Here is a 25,144-nt window from a genome sequence, read left to right as displayed (position 1 = left end):
AAATAATAATAAATGTTTACTTTCTCAAATTTCCCCTAACCCTTGCAAACAATTCTCCCCAGTCGGTTAAATTCGTGGTTATGCATTTATAAACAATAATCCCATTCTGAAACCATTAACGGATCATTTACAATGTAATCCATCCTGTATAAACTTCCACTAAATGCTTTAAATATGTAACATAACATATGCACTGAAGTGTACAAAACCAACAAACTTCCGCCCAATCATACCATTCCAAGAAATTATAAACACAACCCGTTGACCTATATCACCGGTGTAATGTATAAAACATTAAAATGTTACGCAATTTAGATAAATTCATTCATTGTAAAGCTCCGCGTTACACTGTCGAGCAGATGCTCGACAGTGTAACGCGGAGCTATCGCTAAAGAGCATATAAAATATAAACCCCATAAAACTTATGCTATCGTAATCAATCATTGTTAAAGTTCATTATGCTTATACACGCAATATCATACAATTATGTTGTTGCTGAAAATATTTAAAATTAATATTTTTTCCATTTATTTGTATACTTAACACCGTTTCGACATCTCTCATCTCTTTACCAGTGTAATTTAGATGAAAAAAAAAACGCGGAGCGTTTTTTTTTTCATCTAAATTACACTGGTAAAATTGATAACCCACTTGGTTTCTTGATGGATTGTGCGCTGCACACCCACAGCATTAAGGGCAGTAATTCGCATTGACAGTTGACATTTGGTGAGGTCAGGTCAACCTTTAGATTTCAGCTGATATTTTTATGAGTGTATATATTCGTAAGTCGTGATTCACATTGATCTGAAATCCTTAATTTGGATTTATTTTTACGCTTGCCTCACGCCCTGCGGTCACAAAGCGGAAAGGTCGGAATGTTGTAACTTGAGGTATTTTAATGTGCAACATTGATATCCCGACATTAATGTGCACCTTTAGAGATTGAGAATTAAGAACTAGCTGTTATCCTTACGCAGAGGAATTAATAAATATATTTTCTTATGCGTTTAATAGACTAGTTATAACAATAATCGCATATTTATTTTTTCTCGAAAATTAATAGATCATGAATTACTTATGTGTAAAATAGATCAGAATGATTTGCCATGAAATATTTCTAATAAAGTAAGTATTAAATGTACTTAAAAACAGATAAGCGTATTTTATCACCATCGGTTGAGCGAATCATGGTAGAGTAGCCCCTGCAGAAAAATGTGTAAAAAGTATCAATCTCATAAACTAAATACCTATTAAATAGTTTTATAATTTAGACTCCATAAAAATATCCCAACCGCAAGGTTATGTATATTTTTTTACTATTGTATACACATTTATTTGTATCCGGTTTTCTATTTCAAATCCTTAAAACAATACGATTTCTGGAAGCCAACAAACTATTAGCTTGGTTCTACGTGTTTATTTTGTAGTGTAGCACTATATGAATGTGTACATTAAACATTTACTTGGCTTCAGTATTCAGGCGAAGATATCATAATAATAACGTTATTTAATAATAATACATAATTCAAAAACAGTAAGGCATCTTACATTATATAACAATATCTCTAGTATTATTATAATTATGTAATATTATGTTATCTGTTATACTTGTTTTCAATAATTTGATGGTTAAACCACCCGTGGGCGAGTATGTAGTGCAGAAAATGTTTATTTCTACTGTAATCAATTAGCACGCCTTTATTATAAAGTTCAATAAATTAATGGAATAAAAAGAAAGTATTATTCAACCGAGAAGTCTGACCATGACATGATAATGTTGAAATTTGCATTCGTCAACTCGATAAAAAAACTTGATAAAAAAAGAGTAGCTACATTTTGTTCACCATAAAGAATCTATCTATGAAATTATTTGAAGAACTATATGTTAATCACCAGGTTTCAGTAAATATAATATATATATTTATAACCCGTATTATAGTAATTTGTGTGTTTCTTATAATTTGTCTTCCCGCTAACTGACAATTCAGTAAATCAATATTTATTTATTTTATTTATTTATTTATTACTAATTATTATAAAATTTGTACGAAGACTTTAATGCCTTATATCATTATCTATCAGTTACTAACTTTATTATTAACATTAACTACTCAAGTTTTATATTTATCCTTATATCCTTATGAATAAGTCAGTTATAATAATAATAATAATAAGAAATCTGCATTGAAACACCTTATAGCAATGCATTCACTCGTTTCTTAAAAATGTGTTATTTTTACATTTAAGTTTTCTTGCATCCACAATGGATGTTTACAAACGATATAAACTTCGTATAACATTTACAGTATAAATTAACTTAATAATACTTATTAATCATTTTTCATAAACCAGAATGTTTATACCCAATGCCGTAAATTACGCAGTACCAATTAAAGATACCTACCATACTTGCTAATTACTTTAGATAAGATAGCATCGCTTAATACCTAAATTGTACACGAGTACTATAAAGGGTAAATTCGAAAAGAAAATCAATCAACGCAATTAAGTTCAACCGCTCCATTTACCTTTTAACATATTTTACAATATGCATAAAACATCTCACTAAAATTAACACGGCTTGCGCAAGCTTTACCTTTTAAAAATTGTGTATTACAAAGGGCGCGTTATTTCACTCCGACCCGCTCGGTAAGTTGATTCAATCTCGCAATCAACGGCACCTATCTTATTACACGAGTGTAAGTTGATGAGAGCCAGCGAGAATAAAATAGTGGGTACACACAAACTGCAAAATGCTAATAATAGATTCAGTACATATCGTTACATCATTTAATTACATATATTTCTGGTGTATTGATTAAATTTGTACTTGTATAGTAATACAAGAGATAAGGATTATTTTTAAAGCACAAACTTTACTGTCACTCGTGACCACAGCTACCTAGTCTAAACGTCAATAGCGGTAAATAATTTGTTTACAATGTTGTTTTGAGTTACGACCCGATTATATGTATTACAAGGAATATTAGGGACATAGTAATATCTACTCTGTAGAGGTAAACTACTAATAACTAATATACTACATTTTAAAAAGAAGAAAAAGATATCTATAGTTTAACGATGGTAAATATATTTAACTAGCTACTCGCCCCGGCTTCGCACGAGTGTACATGTATTATATATATAAACCTTCCTCTTTAATCACTCTATCTATTAAAAAAACCGTTTCAAAATCGATTGATAGTTTTTAAGATTTAAGCATACATAGGGACAGACAGCGACAGCGACTTTATTTTATAGGTACTATATAATGATGATGCTGCTGCCACAAGTGTGAAGGAACACGTTATAATAAATAGCTGCCTAATAACTGATAAATTGGTTTGCTAAATCAGAAAGTAGCTGTCTCAACAGCTATAAAAGGATTTATCTTTGAGCCCCTACTAAACGAATCCCTCCGATCGATCCCCCGTGCAATTGCAATGGATGCAAACGGGGAGCGATATTACGACGGCCTGAGCACAGGATCGAACACCAGCGGTGCCCTCAGACTAAAGTCGTATCCATTAGGCGGGAGTTGGCCTTCAGCCGCTCTGCAAGTCCTTCCGCGGATTTGGAGTGCCATCTGCACTCGCCCCCTATCGTCCAGTGAAGCTGTAAAGGCCAGCTGCGAACAACAGCATTAGAGTAGTCCGAAAAAAAACCTACCAATCGAACTCTTTTTGACCATCTTGTGACAGCTATTATGGAGTTACCATAATAGATAATCTAATAAGAAATAAGAATTTAATAGATGCTTAAACTACGAAAAATAGATGTACACACAGGAATAGGTAGTAAGCCTACTGTCGACTGTTGGATTAATTTGTTTTTGCCAGGAATAAGCACGCGCCAATTTACATTCAAACATGCTCGACGAAATGTATGCAAGTAACTACATCAGCGGCAGTTAACAATGCCTCTGACTAACCCATCTGGTATTACGTTCGTGAGCTATATCATAATTTAGACATGTCTAGATAAACAATAAATTAAACGAAAGAGTTCATTTTGGAATAGCGCCAGCAGAGTCCATCGATTTTTCCAACTTATTCCAATTTGTGCGTCGTCTGAGACAATTCCTAGTATTTTTATAGCAGTTGAACGACCTTTGTCTCAGGGAGCAATAGAATTCGCACAACAACAGATGTATTGAGGTATTTTTACTAAACATTATAAATAAAATAAATACAGAATTTTAAATAAGTTTATATTCAGCCTTTTGAAAAAAATAATATCGCCACGGTGGTCATCGACCCCTGTTTTGTGCAATATAAGCTACTTTTGTAATATAATTCGCGATAAAAAATTCTTTAATGAAAATAAATTTCGCAATACATCTTATGCTAAACAATCTCAGAATATATTTACGATACCAACTTTTTTATCAGCAATTATATTAATTTCCGTTTAAAACTATAAAGAAAACTAATAAATCAATAGAAAATAAAAACAAAACAATTCTAATAATCTTATACAAAATAGGATAGTTAATATATTAACAATGTATTAACGCCCCACGTGCATTGAGTCAAAAAGTTTACCAACAAGCGAACGTTATGCGGGTGTGATCTGATTACATCGAGATAACAATATGTTTAAAAATAGTTTTATTATTTTGTATTAAGAAAATTTAGTAAAATGATTGAATTCAGATACACATTCGAATGCATAAAAACAATTTTAAGGTCTGATATGAAGTAGTATTAGGCTTCATTTTTTACAGTTTATATACTGAAATTATTTTAATAATAAAAAGTAAAAAAAGGTAAATACCAACACATGATAATTATTGAATCTATTCAAGCATTTTTAACAAATACATATTCTATAATTTTGTCCGTCCATCTTTACATGTTTATCGTACCATTCACATAAACGTTTGCATAGATTTAAAATCCATTTGTTTACTTATTTACGCGTACATTTATATCCAAACAGGCAATAATACTACTCTGATACTACACCACCACCACGTAACTGGACTGGATGATGTTGCGACAGCGAGACTGCGTTTCTCTAGATAGTTCATGCCACCCACACTTTTGGTACCTACTCATTATAACAGTAATTGTAGATCCTACCTTTCGATATCTATATCTATCTTTATCCTAATTGCAACGTATGAAAGAGAGGGCCATATTCTGACTCAAAAGGGCGGTAAAAGGGAATATAATCGTCATCATAGCTATTACAGTGACTCCCACATACTCTGTTTCTTACGCGCTAAGTACTTACGGGTTTATTGGCCTGTTAAGTGTTAGTATGCAATCTCAGATTAAATAGAAATTGCGCTTAATGATACCCACGAAGCTTTTGGCTATGAACCAAGATACTCTTAATATTAATTTATAAATGTAGTACACTATAGGTACAGCTACGTCTTTAAAATTTATTAGAAACCTAATATTTTTAAGTATATATTCAAAGTTATCTTTTTGTATACACTAACGAATTGTAATATTCTTCATATAAGTTATCGGTATTCTCTATATTAAATAAAAATCTTATGACTATTACATTGTCGTGAAATTCAGGATTGGAGAAGAACATTATATACACATATATAGTATCTAATGTCGAGAACTATGAATCTTTGAGTTCAAGTTTCTTGTAAACCCAATTTCGCTCAGAAACGACGTGGTTGCATCATGCTCTCCAGCAAACACCCATGTCCACTATCTTATTATAATTTTAATTCTGACTTTTCCTATTATTCATGCGGTCAATATGACTGTGTTTAGGTGTATTGCTTCTTAGAATAAATTATTGTTAGAACTCTTATTTCAAATGCAAGTCTTATTATTATCGTTTGGACAACCATGTCTTAGAATATAAAATAATTATTTGAAAGTTTTTCCTTTTATGCTTAATTTGTAATTTACTTAAAATAGCATACTGTAATAAATAAGAGTAATTCAATAATTTACGTTTTTTTAATTAATGTTGAATAACATTTGCAAGTCTGGTTTCAAATCAAAAACTTCTCCGATTCCTTTTATTGGATATAAAACAGAATTAATGTCGTATATTAATGTGTACACCGCATATTTTCGAGATTCGGGACATTATTGAAATCGGGAATTCCCGAAAAATTCTAATTCCTGTGAGTAATCGGGCTATTTTAACTCCACTTCAATGTCATATGTATTCTATGAAAATAAAACTTCCTACTTTTATAAAAGTATTAATAGTTTACAGACAAGATCTTTGTCTTCATTCGTTATACCATTTGTATTTATCTTACACATATATGTTACTTATGATATACATGTTGACTTTCATACAAGCATCAATAGTATTTTATATGAAAAATATAGCAGCATATACCGCGACTTCGTCTATTCTTTTTTGAGATATAATTAGTTTACTTTCGTCGTCGTGTATCAGTCTTCGAGCCAAATCTCATGAACAATTAGTCGTGAAAAGCTAACAAACAGACGACCCGACACACTTTCGATTTTATAATATTAATATGACTATTCTATTAATAATATAACACAGAAAAGATTAATATAAATTATATAACATTATATATAATAATTCCACAGTTCTACGTCCTTCACACTTCATCATATTAATCACTCTGATCTAATGCGGTTTAATGAGAACCATTTACGCATATAAATCTTATTATATGGACATACCTAGGTAGATAAAGGAATAATACTAATGGTATATGGCAATGTTAAATAAATATGAATGTTTGTATTGCTGTTTGGTTCCATGTCCGTAAGCAAGTTACCAAGTGTGACTTGTAATATGCAGACTCTTTGTGGCGCCAGCTTTATAATTACATGAAATTATTTTAAATTGAAGTGTCCGTCGTACAAAATTATTGACAATTGCGTAAACACTACCTATACGTATACTTCATCCAACGTAATACATCCAATATGATGAATGTATTTTATAATTACATATTTATTATTAGGGATCACCCGTAAATTAAAACCAAGATCGTATAAGCTACTTTGTGCCTTAATTTAAAAAACGAAATTTGAACTAGTATTATTTTATTTATTTAATTCGGATTACTTCCATATTGTGTTAGTAAACAATATATAAACTATGTTAGTAAATTATAATACATCTAATTTAGTTCTGGAGTGGACAATCTGATATATTTCTAATGGTTGTATATTGACGAAAAACTTAAAAATATGCCGCCTTATTTGTCTAGCGGTTTAGCACACCACTTTACTTCCTATGGTCGCGGGTTCGATTCCTCACACATTTCAAACATTTCGGATATATTCGTTCGAAAATACATTTACATCTAGCCTTGTCCAAGGCTATTTATATTTAATAAAGAAAAATATTTTCAGGACTACCAATGCTTAAAATCTCCTGCCGACGACTGGTGCCCCGGTTATAAAGAAACACCATCATCCAATGGTCGGTTACCACGCACGGTCGAGGGGACGGGCATCAATCCTATATATAAAGAGGCCTCAACAAACATTAACGCCCGCAATTCTGAGAAATTTGTATATAACTCGACATCCGAGTTAAACGTAAGTACCTATTGTATATAATCTGGTAATCCTGTTACAATTCACAAAGACCCAGTTGGTCCAAGTTAACATACACAGAAAACACCCAGACCATTACAAACAGTCACACTCATGAATATATTAAGATGCCACTGTTGCATTATATAAACATACAGTTACATAAAGTTGCATTATGATTTATATTACATTTTTTATTTATGGTTGATATTATTAATTAATATAAATCATAAAGATGATAAACCCATCTAGCGTCCTCCTGCGAGTATGGTAATGGAGCTCCATTACCATACTCGCAAGTAACTACTAATCCCCATAAGAAAGAATCCCCCTTCCCTGTTTTACTATTAATTTGTTTCTAGCACAATTATTTCACTAAGAAGGTTAACAAGTCTATAAGTACCAATTACTTGTATTCCATAAAAGGGAGTTGGTTAGAAGTGTTGGACTGATAAATTTATACGATGTATTGAACAAAGTACGAAGTTGACACTACATGCTCTCTGCATATAGTGTCAACTTCCAATAGGGGTGAGAGAAATAGAGATGCCAATTCTAATCTACTAATAATATGATACCCTCAGTAGTCTAGCGGTTTAGCACACCAATTTATTCCGACGGTCGCGAGTTCGATTCCTCGCACGGTTCAAATATTTGTATGCATGAGTAAGGTTTTTTGTATGGATCTGAGTGTTTTATATGTTTCCATGTAGGTTATGTATGTATATATAAAATATCAAAGTATTTATATCAGTTGTCTAGTACTCATAACACAAGCTCTGCTTACCCTTGGACTAGATGGCGCTGTGTTAATTCTACAGATTTTTTAAATTTCTTTAATTATTTAATTTACTAATACATTAACCTTTATTTATATATTTTTAATTATACAACATCACCTAACCGGTTTCAACGTAAACCTATAGATTTTGAAAATACAATCTATATACAATACATACAAGCTACAATCAATATAACTAACTTACATACTCATCTAAAAACAATATAATCTTGTTGTACAAGAACAATGAGGTCTCTTGTATCGTATGCCTTAGGATTGAGCGTATATCAATGGATTTTCTATTATTAATTAATTACATACAAATATACCAGTAATTGTCGTTTTCTTTATAATTATATCTATACATAAATTATACAATTTGAATACTTACATAAAGTATGCGTCACACACAATACACATCAACAAATTTGTTTCTACGAAACGCTTTTGATAATACGAGTATGAATATAGACATGCTGGAAATCGGAAAACATAAGGAGAAATTCTGCTCCTTAAAAAATCTTGTACTCTAACTTTAGAACAAGCAAGCTTCTCTATATTATTATGACGTAAAGCAACAGATTATAATCACATCTTACGTCGTAACACAAATGATTTTTTAAATGTGGTATATCATTAAAATCGTCTTAAATCCACAGGTGAACGTAGACATTAATTCCACGCAAAACAACGTTACAATACAAAAAAATATTCAGAAAAGTGGTGTCAATGAATACTCCATAACGCTAAAGTTTACGGCAGAGACGGACTTTTGTTCTAGCAATTCAACCACTGATGAGTTTTTCGTAGCAAAGATTCACGTAGATACCGTGGAAAAAGATGCCTACATGAAGTACTATGTGCCATGTGCTTGCGAATGCAGTAAGACAACAGAGACGAACTCAGAAATTTGTAACGGAAATGGAGATTATTCGTGCGGCATTTGCCAATGTCATGATGGATGGTAAGTACCTATCTAGATTTTTTATATGACTGAAGTAGGACACTAACTGTAAGCCCAACTGATGTCTGTAAACATTATGTGCACCACTGGTATCATTTTTATTTGTGGACTGATGTTCTTATTGCCAGCAGTGTACCATATCAGGTTGACCCCTACGCGATTCCCCCTGGAAATCATCGTGATAAATTCTTGGTGAATTTGTCGCAATGTGCTAACTGACTTGACCCCATGCTCATCTTATCACATTCCACTAGTGCCCGCTAGCGTAAACCGTTAGCGGGTGCATTATTCCATTATCATTGATAAAAAAAACATTTCATCGCAGTGAAATTATGGAGTAAGGAGGCATGACACTTTATTTCTCCAGAACTTAATGTTGTCACGTGTGTCACATGATGTCCATAGTGCTGTTCATGTATATTAGCGAAGATAGCCTACTTACTATCAGGAGGATCATCAGTTTATTTGTCCATTTAGCTCCATCATAAAAGAAATCACTGTTGCATAATATAAACTGCTATATACGACTGTAAGCAATCAACGCTGGTAAATAAAAAGTACCACACAGCATTGAACACATCTTTCGTACAACTATTAATAAGTAATAATATCTATAAAATTCTGATGAATAATATATAGATCCTTTCACTACATAGAATTAAGTTTTATTAATGATAAAAAAATATAGTACCTATATTTATTTATGTTTTTAATATATTAACATGTTTAATACAACAATCACGTGTTAACTTACAGATCGGTAAAATTAATATAAGTTACCTTATCGTTACGCAATAAAAACTCTATAAGTAATGATTAAGAAATAACGAAGATATAATTGAATTATGGTCATCAGAAGATCGCTTAAATTCACACCCACAATAACCTCTCTGTTCTTAGCTCTCTGCAAAGTTAATTATAGAGAATGAGACCTACTTTCGTATTCTTTAAAACGTTTTACATTACACTGTCCGGAGACGACAGTGTAATTAATCTATTTTGAGAGAAAGCAAACCTGTGACGTTTTCAAATAACATTCACTGACACTAAATTTTGAAAGTTGTTCATTTGTAAACGATTGACAAACGATTACCTGTTTGAGCAGTCTTTATTGAACATATTGAATATTTGGTCGTATGAAAAACAGAAATGACATGAAGTGTAATACACGGTGATGAAAATTGTAGTACACGGACTATTGAAGAATAAAACAAAAATATTAAAATTTGGATAATATTAATTTAAAATTTTTAACTTACTTCAAAATGCCCTGAACCTAGCCATAAATTAATTTTCCAATCAATAGATTATATTTTTGGAAACGAATATAGATAACAATTACATTAAAGTTGTTTCTATAGCTCTGCTTATCTAGCTAATTCTTTTTTATTTACTTTTTATAATATCACTTATATACTACATCTATCCACTTATATTAATAAAAACCTAGAAATAAAAATTGTATATAGGCCCTATCCTAACATGTTAGATTAAAATATACCCAGCGAAATGTGGACATATCACTACCACAGCTGGGATAACAGTTGAAAAGTTACATATTATTTTATTATGATTTTACCAGCTCCAAATTAATATAGAGACAATAGAGAGTGTTTTATTGTTGTGATTAATCTAAGTGCTCTTACATACGAGCGTCACTTGTCAACTATAATATAAACGCGATGCTTCATTAGTTTGGCTACATATTCATTGCATGATTAATATTGTCATTAAAATGGTTTTACAACGTCAACACGACCACAATAGCTCTATTTTAAAACATGTCATGAGTACAAAGTATAGTATAGTTGCCCAAAATCGTGTAGTCCGTACCGGATGAGTATTTAATTGCTACCAAACGTGACATCCGTGTTAGGTAGGTTATATTCAATATGATTATTTGAATATGAATAAAATTTAAGACACTTCGGAATATCACTCGCATTCGATGCAAAATTAACTTAGTATTGCGGAAATTGAACGTAATAAAAAAATGTCGGTTGAAATATAAATGCCAATAATGATATTATTGGCGTTTATAAATTAATTATATACAACTAACTGCACAAATATATGAACTCAGTTGCCTGTACTTGTTGTTGAACATCTTTAGCCCTAATTAATATAGGCCTGATTTCCATTGGTGAATCCGTGGTTTACACCTAGTGTTTCTGTAAATTAAAACAACTTTACTATTATGGTCTGCAGTCGCATAAATATGTTAATTTGGGTAATAAATATTATTTACAACATAATGCATTTACATACACATAACGTATTTCTCCCAATATAAAGGATTAGTCGGAAAGGATATACTAAGCTGCAAGGATATTACTAGATAATTACTTTCTTCTAGAAAATTAGGTTTAAAGTTCTGATATCAAAAATACAATACTGACAAAAGGCTCAGCCCTAACATCAGCAAAGCTGTCATTATCATTATAGGAAAATATGTAATATGTTTTTGTGAATGAAATCGGAAGCGTGGTTTTTTTATTATGAGCCCTACTTATCGTTCCAATAATCCAGGGCGTCGGCTGTATTTGATTGAATACTAAAGACTGGGTTGCCGATTCTTGGTTGTCTATTTTTGTATGAATAACAATCTGAAGTAATATCACGCAGAATTAATTAGTTATTGGGCAGTACTCACTAATAACGTACCCACGACATAACTTTACGTAACTTTAACGTACTCTTTCCAACGAACCCTGAATATACCGAATAATTTAAATAAACTCATAACTCCCATACTTTACTTATTTTTAAACTTTTGCGTTTAGAGTACACATTATTAATATAGATAAACGAGTTTAAACAACAAATATTTATGATGTTTGTTAAAAGCTTGATGATTAAACGCGATATTTTAAGACCTTTACCATAAAATTATTCGTGTTAAAATTAATATAATAACGATATTAATAATTCCCATAATTTGATGGAATTATTCACATTGATTTAGAGTATTCAAAACTAATATTATTTACAGGAGCGGTGATTACTGCGACAAACCCGAATGCAAAGCCCGCGGTGATATCGCCTGCAAGCATCCGTTGAGGACAGAGGTTAGTGTCAAAATTATAAATGACTATTTGTGTCCGCAACTTCGTCCGCGTAATTAAATATTATAAAAAATGCTGTCATAGATAACATTTTTTATAACTTTAAACTATTTTACAAATAATACGTGTACGTGTAAATAATAGAGAAAAAATATTTAATAATATAAGCAAAATAGTCAAAGAAAAATATTTCATCGTTCTAGCTTCTCTTCTATATTTATTTATATCGATTTAATATATAAATAAATATAACATTTAAAGTTTGTAATACTAAATATTACAAACTTTAATTAATAGTAAAAAATAAGTTTTCTTCTGGCTTTAAAAAAAACGATACTTCCATATAACATTTCATCTTTTTCAACCCCTTACTACTCTTTTTTCGCATTAACAAGTAGCCTGTGTCCTTTCTCAGGGTCTAGACTATATGTATACCAAGTTTCATTTATTTTTTGGCATGGAAGCGTGACAGCCAGAGTATACAGAGTTACTTTCGTATTTATAATATTAGTAAGACTTGGTAACAATCGCCTACTAAATGCATCACAGACGTCACAAAATATATTCTTTATATTTCTCGTGCCTGTTATACCTCACCTTTTCTCTTTCTTGACAGAGACATAACTCTGTACGATTGGAAGCGGTTTTTTGCAGAATTACCTAGTCTTTGAATATCACAAGTTTTTAACAAACATCAAAAATATTTTACAGTTTGTCTTAAAAAGTATATCAAATAAAATACTACATGTTCATCTAAAATGTATTTAAATGCGAAATGGAAATAGATATTAAATATTATTATAATTAGTAGTAGGATATGCACATTAAAATTTAAATAAATAAATAATTTACTTATCACTTAATATAAATTTGAAAGTGTAGCTGACTATTTGTTACCTTTCTGTACTAATGTGTACGTCTATACTACCTTTTATTAAAAAAAAATTGGAACCGGTTGCAATAGGGAATAAAAGTTTATGTAGACGAAGTCACAAAGAATAGGAGGGTTGCCAAAAATACTTAGCTTTATACGAAATCAATAAGTTTATAAAATCATATACGAAGTTCAATTTGACTCCCTGACCTTGTATGTCATAACATTTTTACCGATTTTCGTAGGTAATACAAAATTACGATTAACTTGTATGAGTTTTTAAATTTTGTCGTACCAAAGGCCAAATGTCTCGTAGTTATAAGAGGCGACCGGTACCTCTTTCAAATACAAGATATTTGATCTTTAGTATGAGAACATTCGCTCTAAGAATATCCTTCAATTCTTGTCCCTTATGGGTCTCGAACTTTGGCAAAGGTCGAGCATAATAGAGCGCAGTGCTACAGGTCCTAACAACTGACAATAGCCCAAACAACCCAAAAAAATTAAAAAACCATGAGGATATTTTGACTTTTATATTTGTGGTTTGCATCCCTGGATAATAGATAATAATCCCTGGCTAATTGCTGTATATTTCTCAGGATTGTTCAGGCAACGGAAGGTGCGACGCTTGTGGCTGCGTGTGTGATACAGACAAAGAAGGTTCTCAATACTTCGATCAAAGTAACTTTTGCGCCGACCTGTGCCTGAACGCTTACGAATGTGATAGCTGCTTCGACAAGCCCGCTGGCCGGTGTCCCGACTGTCACTCCATAGTCATGAAGACTTATAACGAATCCTTGATGGCGGAAACTGATGAATACGGAAGGAATGTATGGGTGAAATGTAACGACATAGTTGATGACTGCAATTACCATTACGTAGCCAGTAAGGATAAGAACGACATTATACTGATGGTGATAGATTCATGTAAACCAATCGCCGCTGGTGTCACTCAAGGTGTTAATGGTAAGCACACATCTGTAATACATATCCTTGTAACGTTAATCCCAATGAGGTAGTCGTCAGGTAGTTAGAGATAACTACGTCGGCCTCGATGTATCTTTAAAAAAAAAGCAGGACAATTCACAATAAGCAGATTGTACTATAAGTGGGCACTAAACAACTGATAAAAAAATGATATTTTTTATATAGGTCCATATATAATATTCACAAAAACACCATTCAAACAACACACAGACCAATGCAAAACTCATGTATACAAATGTTTCAATCGTACGAGGAACCGAACCTGCGACAACTGATAGAATATCGCTAGACCATTAAGGTCGCCAAAACATGCAATGAATACAAATAATGTAGTTCATACCAGATGAGTAGACTCGCCTAGTGTTTTGATTAAAACATACTCATCGAGATGTTACTGTTTCATTCACCGTCTTGTCTACAGTCGACAATTCAGCTGACTACCCCATCTGCGAAAACAGTCGTGAAAGTACATTACATTTATTACTATAATAATATATACTAATTACATAGTGTAAGTGCTATATGTGTCACTACGAAATTCCTTCCCAATGCACCAAGTCAAGTTTACACAGTTGTATTCGATATACGCGTGTTGACACGTTAGTACATAAATATGCAGTGGCCAGCTGCCACTACTCGTTAACTTTTGTTTATTTCTTATCATATTGAATAAATAATTATGGATCTTTCCACATGTCCACGTATTGCAAAAGCAAGTGAACATGTAAATTTATTATTCATTTTATTATAGTCGTTTAAAATTATTTTATTTAAAGGATTAAATTCATTCTAACCTTGATAATGATGACCACCAAGATCAAATTTATATTTTTTTATAGAAATATCCACAGCACTAATACACAAGTAATAATACATTTCAAATTAATTTTATTACATTGACATAGTTCTAGTACGTTAGACACTAGCAGCGTTGTTTGACTACGTAATCTTTGAAATAAAACTAATGTAGCGAAACTCGATGAAGTATTAATCTAAGATTAATTTCCAGCACGTAAATAGCCATTATTATAAGAAGTTCGCATTCTTATCTCATGTAAAATTTCAACTCAATCGAATTCTAAATACTTGTATTTACAAGTCTTTAAAAAAATTTAACTATATTTTACGACTTAAATATAATCACTCGTGGAGACGTAGTCATATGTAGGTATACTTATTTGATAACATTTCTCCACATATCTGTGTACATAGAACATCCTTTGTTTAAACCAACGAACATTAATTTTATGATTTCATAATTATTTATTTGTCGTGTGAGATGACGTCGAATAATGTAAATCACTTTGTAAAAGTATGACGAACTAACTGTAATTTCCCATATAACACATTCAAACAATTCTTGATTTCATTATTATAAATATTTACATATGAACGGAAACAAACAAATTATATAAAAATTTAATTACATCTGTTACTCATTATGTAAAATATATGTTTAAATTGTGGTAATAATCTGTTTGATATTCTTTAATGTTATATGTAATTGATGTGTGAATGATAATATGGTAAGAAAGGGAGTAAATAACGAAATCACTGTGAACAGGGATGAATGGAAGAAAAACATATTACGCCGACACCAAATAAATGGGATAAAGAAGAAGCACATGATGATCATGTGCAATTATAGAATAATTGCATGGTTAGTAAGTGGTCTTACCAAGAACGCGATTATTTTATAATGAAGGAATATTAACCTCAGACTCATTCCCATACCAGAAGTCTTAAATTGCTGTATGAAACTCACTGACACTTTTTGAAGTATAAATATATATGACTATTTAAAAGTGCTTGTATTGAGTTTAATTGAATAAAGATTATTTATATTTCTATTAAATGAGGATGGATTTTTATCGATATTTGTTGAATAGTTTTGGATCTGGTTTAAAGTCTCATTAGCAGTAATTTACCCAATGCACATGCCACACTGTGGTACGCTTATTTGAAACTATAATTATGATGTTGTGATACATAATATAAACATAGTTTTTCAATAATTTTAATAAAATTTAAAAAATTTAGCTATTTATAGTGAATTTAAAATCTGAATAAATTTTATTTCAATTTTTGTCAGTTGTCAGATAAATATAGTGAGTATTATTTTACAAATAGTGTCTAGCGGTTCGATTCCTCGCACTGTACTAAGATTTGTATTCTGGAGTATGGTTGTTTTTGTTGATCTAGATGCTTATTATATATTATGTATGTATTTACAAAAAAATATACCTATATATTTAATCAGTAGTCTAGTAACCTTAACACAAGCGTTGCTTAGCCTGGGCTAGAAGGCCCAGTGTACAGGGTTATTATTATTATACCTGTACTTGGATTATAAAATACTCATTAATCTGATAACTCATCAAATCCAAGCCAAAGTATGCAATTACTGCATACTATAAGCCCGCCAAATCATACTGATAGCCCCGCTATATCTGTTGGGACTGGATGGCGCTGTGTCAATTGTCCCAGCGTATTATATTTCTATCTTTTCACCCTATTATCATAATATTATTCTCCGTGGATCGACGACCTGGTCAAGATCGCTGGAAGGCGTTGGATTTGTTTATCAGTGAACGTCTTCCGGGCTGAAATGATAAATGATGACGAGACAATAAATATGGACATGGAAGTTACAATTTTCCTTTAATTCCCCAGTAACACTGCCTCTCGTGTTGGTCGGTGTGGCGCTGGTTTGTGCGGCAGCGGGCGCGGCATATATGATTATGAGAAATCGGGCAGCACCGATGCCACCTACCAGCGCCCAGTACCAAGAGCTGGACGGGCCCAAAACCAGAGTGGAAGAGAACCCCACATACAAGTCGCCCACTACTTCGTATAACAATCCGTTGTGGAGACAGAAGGTGTAGTTTTCGTAAGTATTTTTTATCTTAATACTTGTCTTCTTACTATATAATATATTTTTTTCCTTTTTTATAATGTAAAATAGAAGAGAAAACTTTTACGTTTGCAATTACACAACTCTAGATGCAATATCTATGAAAATATACTATAAGAATCGTTTTCCTTTAGGCACAGATAACATAATATTATATACTGTACTACTACTACTATTAGAGTAGAAATTAATATATATATAAACACCTCTCATCACTCTCACATCAGCTATATATGGGGTTGTGGCTTGATCAACTTACCACAGATAAGATAATAGTTGTTACCGACTAATTTTATAAAAAGTCAATCCGTTTCATAACGCTAATTCCAAATTCTTAACTATATAACTCGGCCTTTAAATAACTTTTCCCTGTGTTGTTTGTGTGGTTGATTTAATCGCGTTACTCAGTTTAGGTACACATTGACGCACAATGTACCAGTATTGTGCAGTAGGTATTGTTATTCATAATATTATATTTAATAAAAATCAAATACATCGTAATAAATATTGTATCAACCTTCACTAATTAAATTACTGCATTTTATTTGATTTACACTAATTCACTCAGACTTAGGTATTTCAGCAAGCCAAGCAGCTTGTTTTATATATTAAAAAAACAACCGATTTAAATTGAAATTGAAACATGAGAAAGGACTTAGGTTATGTAAGTTATGTTACGACTGATCTCACCGTTCAGACATGACATCTTAGTTCCCCGGTGAATGACGAACCCAAAAAACTAATACCACTTTCTTGTTCACTAATATTTGTAATAAGTAATTTTATACATGCATATTATGGTATCATACTTATATTATATAATTGATTAATTTTTAAATTTCAAATTTCGAAACATATGATTCGAAATTTTAATAAATTACCACTAAAATATTTATATAAAATCATGAAGATTTTATATTCACATTTAACCACCAGGAATGGTAAGGCATGAGCTGTATCACGGGCATTACATGATAACGTTGATGTGTATATGCGACAGTAACCACACCATCCGGTGCACCGTCAGTTTGTTTTCCATTCCAATTTCAATAAAACAATATTTTTTATCTCATATACCTAAAACCATGTAGCTTTATATTTGTATTGGAGACTCAAATAATAACATGTTTGAGTCTCCAGTTCTTTCCTTAACGGTTTCAGAGAATATAATTAATTATCTAAGTACTATTATGTACAAATATTTTTGGGGAGATTATCCAGACAAGGGGTAAATAGTATAGCAATTCAACTATTTTGTTATCTTTTTATCTAATACACTTAGATTTTGTTGATTTCGCCACTCTCTTTGTTACAGAAATAGGCTAATGTTATAAATTTAATGATAAATCCAGAGTAAGCAGCATTGTAAGCATAATTTAGCCTTGTGTCATTTAACGGTGGTCAGTTCACAGCCGAATGTCGGACCGTTCACTTTTAACAGTTATCTCGGTATTGAGATAAATCTTATAAACCTATAAGGCTATTGTTTAATCAAGTAAAAGATAAAAAAAATACCGGTCTGAATCTGAGCACAATTGAAATTTATGTTTAATGAAAGTTATAGTATCAGATATGATCACACTTGGGTATAAGATCTAATATTATGAAAGTTGGTTAGTTACAATAGTACTACAGGTATACTAATCGAGCAGTAGTCGAAAGTAGGTAATGTTCATGTTATTCAAAATATGTTTTCACTTTTATTATTTCACATATATTTTTCATAAACTAATGACTTTAAATATAACACATGGCTACGCAATTCGCAAGACATACGAGGGCAGTTATAAATAATAAGCTAGTGAATTTTAAAAAAAGAAAGATAATTTTTCTCTCTTTTAATCTCGATACACTTAGTCCAGGCTTTTTCAATTTTCTAAGTGATTTCTCCATTCATATATCTAAACATATAAGGTATAAGTTAAATAGTACCTGGGCATTAACACTTATTAATAAAGTACAACATTAGTTTCCATTGCAATTATTCCTCATACGCAGTTCTTTCTAGTTATCATAATACTGCAAAATACGTGTTTGTAATTCTCTCACGTAACAATTGATAAATGTTAAGTATGTCACATAATTGGTCCAACCAATTTCAATCAGTATGTTCTCAGTCGGATGATTATATTTTTTTACTACCTATTTCTTTAAGATTCATTTTGTCGTGAAATGGTAACCACAGCCATACTTCCACATTTATAAATTTAATCAATATTATGCTTAGTCTTTATTAATACATATTACTCTTGATAATATTATAAATTAATTCATAAAATTGCTTTAATACTTTATTATGTATGAAGCAATTTTTATAATTGTATTGTAATGAACGAGTATTAGACAAGTGATAGACATTACAAAATTAATATTTCAATTTCAAATCGAAATATCCATCACTGATATATATATAGTATTTAAAGTGTTAATTAATTGGAATAAGAAGTGATTTTAAAAAATCCATTAGGTACAACATTAAAATTAAATAAATCTACCGATACCTAATACTCACAACAAACTAGTTAAATACTCTGCGGTAGTAACTCATTGCACCTATATTATAAATCAATTAGGTACAAACCTTTGTCCTTTGTCACACTGTTTTATTTCTGATAAGCAGCAATTGGAACTTCTTATAACAAAAACAATTGAGTTACTATAAATACGTGCCCTAAGGACAATAATGTTATTACCATTTTATATATTGTAGTGGTAGTTACCCGCAAATTTCTCTACCTTTTTTAGATATTTATATACTATTTTCATATTAAGTTTCATTAAGATCTGTTCAGCCATTTAGCCAAAAGCAGCCAGACAGACGGACAGCTCCACTTTCCAATTTATAAAGTTATTATGAATTATATTGTTAGTGCTAGGTAAGAATTTATAACTAACAATGGCAATATTGTCAAATTTATAGCAATCAAAATATCTTTATTGAACTGGACTATATGTAATACATAAACTGATATATTTAGGTTCATTATATTTTGACGACCTTGGTAAATGCAGCGGTTTTATACACTGCCTCACCTTGCAATAGTCTAGGGTTCAATGCCCGCACAATACAAACAATTGGATTTGTGATGGATCAATTTGTCTGTGTTATAAGTTTATTTTACACTTAAGTAAGTTTTCTAGTCTGTGTCTATCAGTTGTCTAATCTGTGTTTAAAAAATACAGAATTGTTTTTTATATCGTTACGTTCCTTGGAGAAAGATATCCGTTCCATTAAAGTCATTATATCAAGTCCTTGTCTGAAGATTTGATTAAATTTAATGTTAGTTCAAAGAGTTACGGAGTTACCAAATAACACACTTTCACAATTATAAAATTTAAATTAGTAAAAATATATATAGGTATAAGAATACCAACCTTCATAGATATATCTATCCACTTATAATATAAAATAAAACGTTAAAGAATTATGATTTCCAATAACGCGGTAAATTGTCCTGTCGAGAAAGGCCATAATTCAATTCGAATGGGAATAAAAATGAAGATAACACCTTTATATCTCACGCCTATACTTTATTAAGGTTGTTAAGGATCCGCTTTACTACCAGCAGCATTTTTTATATCACGACCACAAAAAATGTTGTGCTAAGTATAACTTACTTAGCACAACATTTTTTAATAAATATAAATGTGAGGTCCAGTTTTCTGCGAAATATTTGGTTTTTAGATTTTAAAAGTACCGTGTTTTTTCTATGTGCATACTACAGACAGATAAGGATGTAATTAAAATATAGGTATTTAAATAAAATAATATCAACTTTTTAATATTATTTATTGATCCTGAGAGATCTTTTAGACCTTTACTTTATATTTTATTATTATGATAGCCCGCTCTTGCGTACCCTACTAAGAACTACTTCACTGCCATAACTAACGATATTATAAATTGGCAACAAATAGAGGTGATAAAGAGGTCTGTATTATCTGTGGACACATTGCATACGATGCATTTATATTGCTATGCAATTGCATGCATTTTGTATTATATGCCAAGTCTCTCGTGTTGTTAAATTAAGTTTGTAAATTCTATTCTCCTTTTATACCTTCTATGTTCATGTATGGAATGTTATTTAAACATCTCAGATTTTTTTAAACATACCATAGCAAATTAACCAATTTCAGCTAAATTGGTGTTTACCATATAATAATTACGAAATAATTTTCTTTACTACATTTAACCTGCATTATTATATCTTTACGTCTCTGTACGTACGTATGTTTCGATATAAACATGTACTTGGAGAACAAAAGCATGTGGCGCCAGTCTGGGCGACTAGCGTAACTTGTTGAGAATTAAAATAAACGATGCCCTTTTATGGCGCAAGAAAAATAAATACCAATTACAATTTTTACATACTTCTTAGTTGAACACTGACTCGCGTATCTAATATAGTAAACAATTATATATTATTACTAGCCAAAACGTTGCTTTGCTATAGAAATTAAAATCAATATTAAAATATAGTGGTTACCTTGGTGGTAGAAGAGTGAAAATTTAGGGTTGTATATATTTTGAATGCCATATTATAAAAAAATAAAAATATAAATTGTCGAAATAATAAAAACCAAATGTCAGGGGTGGACAACCCTGAAAAATAGATAGTAACCGATTCTCAAACCTACTGAGTATGTATAGGTATAAAATTTCATAAAAATCGGTCAAGCTGTTTCGGAGGAGTATGGTAACTTGCATTGTGACACGAGAATTTTATATACAAGATTATTAATTTACTAGGATATTTATTTCTAAAGTTATTAATTAACAAAAATACTTTATAGTACAATACAGTTGTATATTTTTGACCCCTCATTAGGCGAACCTGTATCGCAAGTCCTTTATCCAAAACTATCTCGGATAATTGATTTTCTAAAAACTTAATATTACCTATAGTAATTCTATCTGAAAGTGTAAAACAAAAAAGATATGTGTATCAATAACATTACTAGAGTCGAAGTCGTAATACATACACACATACAAAAGTGCATTACTTGATAAAATGTCCCTAATTTTTTATATAAGGATTCCTACTGTGATATAATTATTTGTTTATGGTATATGTCGATGTTGTATTACAAATTATTATTGCCGTTATTATATTTTATTAATTATGACTTAATTTTTATGACTCTTGCAACGTTGTTTACTAAGTTGTTATTCTGTATTGCGTTATGCCTTATTGTTGTTGTTGTTAATCACGAAGGACTAAAATATTATACCTACTACAATCATATTATTATAATCTCCGACCCCTAGATAAGAGAACATCTCAAATAGTGGAATTATTTAGCAACAAAGGTAACAAATATTTTTGCAAAAAAATCTACGCAGTGTCCCTCTATTTTCCAGAGTACAAATCACAAACCCGTTTCTGATTCATTTGCTATACAATCTCGAACAATGAGAAAACTTGGATGTAGGTACGTTGTGAATCATCATCGTTGATTGACTGCCGCGGGTTGAATATTTTTTTCTATAACGTTTTCTGTAACGTTCTATATGCGTCATAGTTTTATAACTTCCTTAAAAATACTTGAATGTGTCGATGTAGCGTAGAATCTAATTTTATTTTTATATTGTAACATACTTACAAAAATTTTTTTATTTATTAAAACCACGCTGACATTCATCAATCCCAATATTTATTATTATAAAGTCTATCGATATAATAAAAGAAAACAAACCGGTGTGTAAAAAAGAACCAAGAAACGCCGTGCGTAGGAGGTTGTGAAAACAAGACAGACGAGTCCGTAAACTCGTTTATAGAAAAGAAATGCATTTTATGTATGTATGAACATATAACAGAGCCGTAGTAATCACGTAGGAGGATACTAGCTAACTTGCCACTACTAATGTAATTTGTAAGTCACCTATAGACCATGGCCAAATAGTATTCATTAACACATAAACATCAGTAACTAAATAATATTTATATATGTACAGCGTCTTCTACCAATATGGTAGGCCAATGGATGCTCCGATAATGATAGGGACTGATAAAGCGAAAGAGTCGTTCAACAACAACTCTTTTGTTCTCTTTATTAATAAAGATTCTTACATGCACGTCTAAAACTTACTATTAATATAGCCATTCTGCACTGAAAACAATTAACTAAATTAGTCGATGTACTAAGAAATAAGCAAACTTTTGTAATAAACATAAATTATTCATAAAAAACTAAATTAGTAGCCAAACTATTATTTGCTTTATCCATCACTATTTTTCAGTAAATATACTCTTTAATATATTAGTATTTATTACTAAAGTTGGGTAGTCACTTTTGCAAACATACTTTTTAGTATAATTACGTCGACACGCCTGATGATTTCGCGCTCTGTGAAGCCATTCAAAATACTTATTTATGTTTGATTAGTCGATGCATAATAACTATATAATTGCCTACAAATTGGCAAATAATACAACCATCAACACATGATCAGCACTATGAACGTCACAGAATACACTTTGACGCATATCCGAACAGCATGCGTTAGCGTTCTCGAGTACTAAGACGTCATATGTCCTGTACTGAGTAATTACGCTGCCCTGCATTCATATTTTTCCTTTTTCCTTTAGGAATTCAGCATTCTAGCAAAGATACAGCTGAACATTTTTACAAAGTCTTTAGTCGGTTATAAAACTTTATTTCAATGTACTATGAGATTCCGTTTTAATATCTCACATCAAGATAAATATATCTTTCTAATGAACCTTTAAACCAACCTTTCTGACATTATAATGCATCGTTAGAGCTTTTCTGTTCGATAATATTTTTGAGACCGGTTGTCACACTGTTGTGTATAAAGTACATACACACTACGTACACTATTTGTATTGAATGCAATTTTTGTATAAATTTAATAATGATATAGCATTTGGTTAATGATAGCATATGAACGTTATTTATTGTTTTATTTTGTTTATTCATTAGTCGTTTTGAGTCGATAATTATATTTTTGATCATACTCAATTATCATATACTTATACTAAATATATTATTTACTCACCTACGTAAGTATGCGTTTACGTTAACAGCTTTACCCCATCCGCTGGTCAGTTACAAGACTACAAGCATACAGTATTGTGAAAAACAAATTCCTATTTACAGAATGCAATAATTATCTAGTAATTGGTATTCTAATAAAACAGAAAGTGTTGAATTTGCACCTCGAAACTTAGAACTAAATGATGCTGGATTGTTTCACAACAAATATTGCTATTATGATTGATTGTGTCTCTAATCGAACATGTTATTTGTGTTTCTAGGCTGTTATTTGCAATTAACTTCGAAAAGGAGGGCATCCTGGATTCTTACTGTATTTTCTTGTGTGTATGTTAAACGATGTCTTCATCAGTTCAGACCAATTTTTATAATTCATGTTTTAAGTAACTATTACTCATAATAAAGCCAAAAGGATAATTATCAAATAACTCAACATGGCTAATCTCCAAACCACTTTGAAACATACACATTGCCTAATGTTTTTTCATGTAGGTATCTATTAAATTAAAATAGGAAATTCTATCATTATGTTATATACAACATAAATACAAAAACAATAGGAATCAATAAACTCGTATGTTTATTTTTATAACAATGCTATAAGAGAATCATACATATTAACATTGAGTAAAACCCGGATAGGTGCCTCATTTTCAAAAAACCATACTTTCGAAACTCGTGACTAAGAGTTAATAGTATATGTAGGAGGCGAAGTCACCCCCCATCTTAACTATCCACGGACTTTTGTTCAATGATGATATATTTCGCATGGGCATGTAATCATCTTCGCCGCGAACTTCAGAAACACGTAAAAGATTTAAAGGTTAGTATTTGCCGATGTGTAACTTTATAAATAATATTAAATTCTGTTATATTTTCTATTAGGTCAATATATTGGCTCATTAAGTGTGCATATAGATGGTAAATGAAAGCTCTTTTCATTTTACTTTATTTAAAAAATACTTGGACATCTGTCCCTATCACAAAGGATAGTTGCCCCGAATTTTGGAGGTTTAGGTGCCCTT

At 31.1% G+C, this 25,144-nt stretch overlaps 1 protein-coding gene across 1 annotated transcript in view; it reads left to right on the top strand.

Annotated features, from left to right (window-relative positions):
• Window positions 1–25,144, top strand: part of LOC131852754 (integrin beta-1-like) — a 44,078-nt gene that overhangs the window by 8,698 nt on the left and 10,236 nt on the right. The window contains exons 2-6 of the mRNA XM_059203483.1: window positions 7,329–7,517; window positions 8,955–9,259; window positions 12,252–12,327; window positions 13,798–14,164; window positions 16,859–17,075. Of these exons, the coding sequence (XP_059059466.1) occupies window positions 7,329–7,517; window positions 8,955–9,259; window positions 12,252–12,327; window positions 13,798–14,164; window positions 16,859–17,070 (1,149 nt within the window). The 3' untranslated portion in view covers window positions 17,071–17,075. The remainder of the gene's footprint in view (window positions 1–7,328; window positions 7,518–8,954; window positions 9,260–12,251; window positions 12,328–13,797; window positions 14,165–16,858; window positions 17,076–25,144) is intronic.

The sequence above is a fragment of the Achroia grisella genome, unplaced genomic scaffold (genome assembly GCF_030625045.1).
Source record: "Achroia grisella isolate CSIRO2021 unplaced genomic scaffold, CSIRO_AGI_Agris_v1 utg856, whole genome shotgun sequence".
NCBI lineage: Eukaryota > Metazoa > Arthropoda > Insecta > Lepidoptera > Pyralidae > Achroia > Achroia grisella.
Note: the sequence above shows the minus strand (reverse complement) of the source record. Positions and strands in the feature narration are given on the sequence as shown.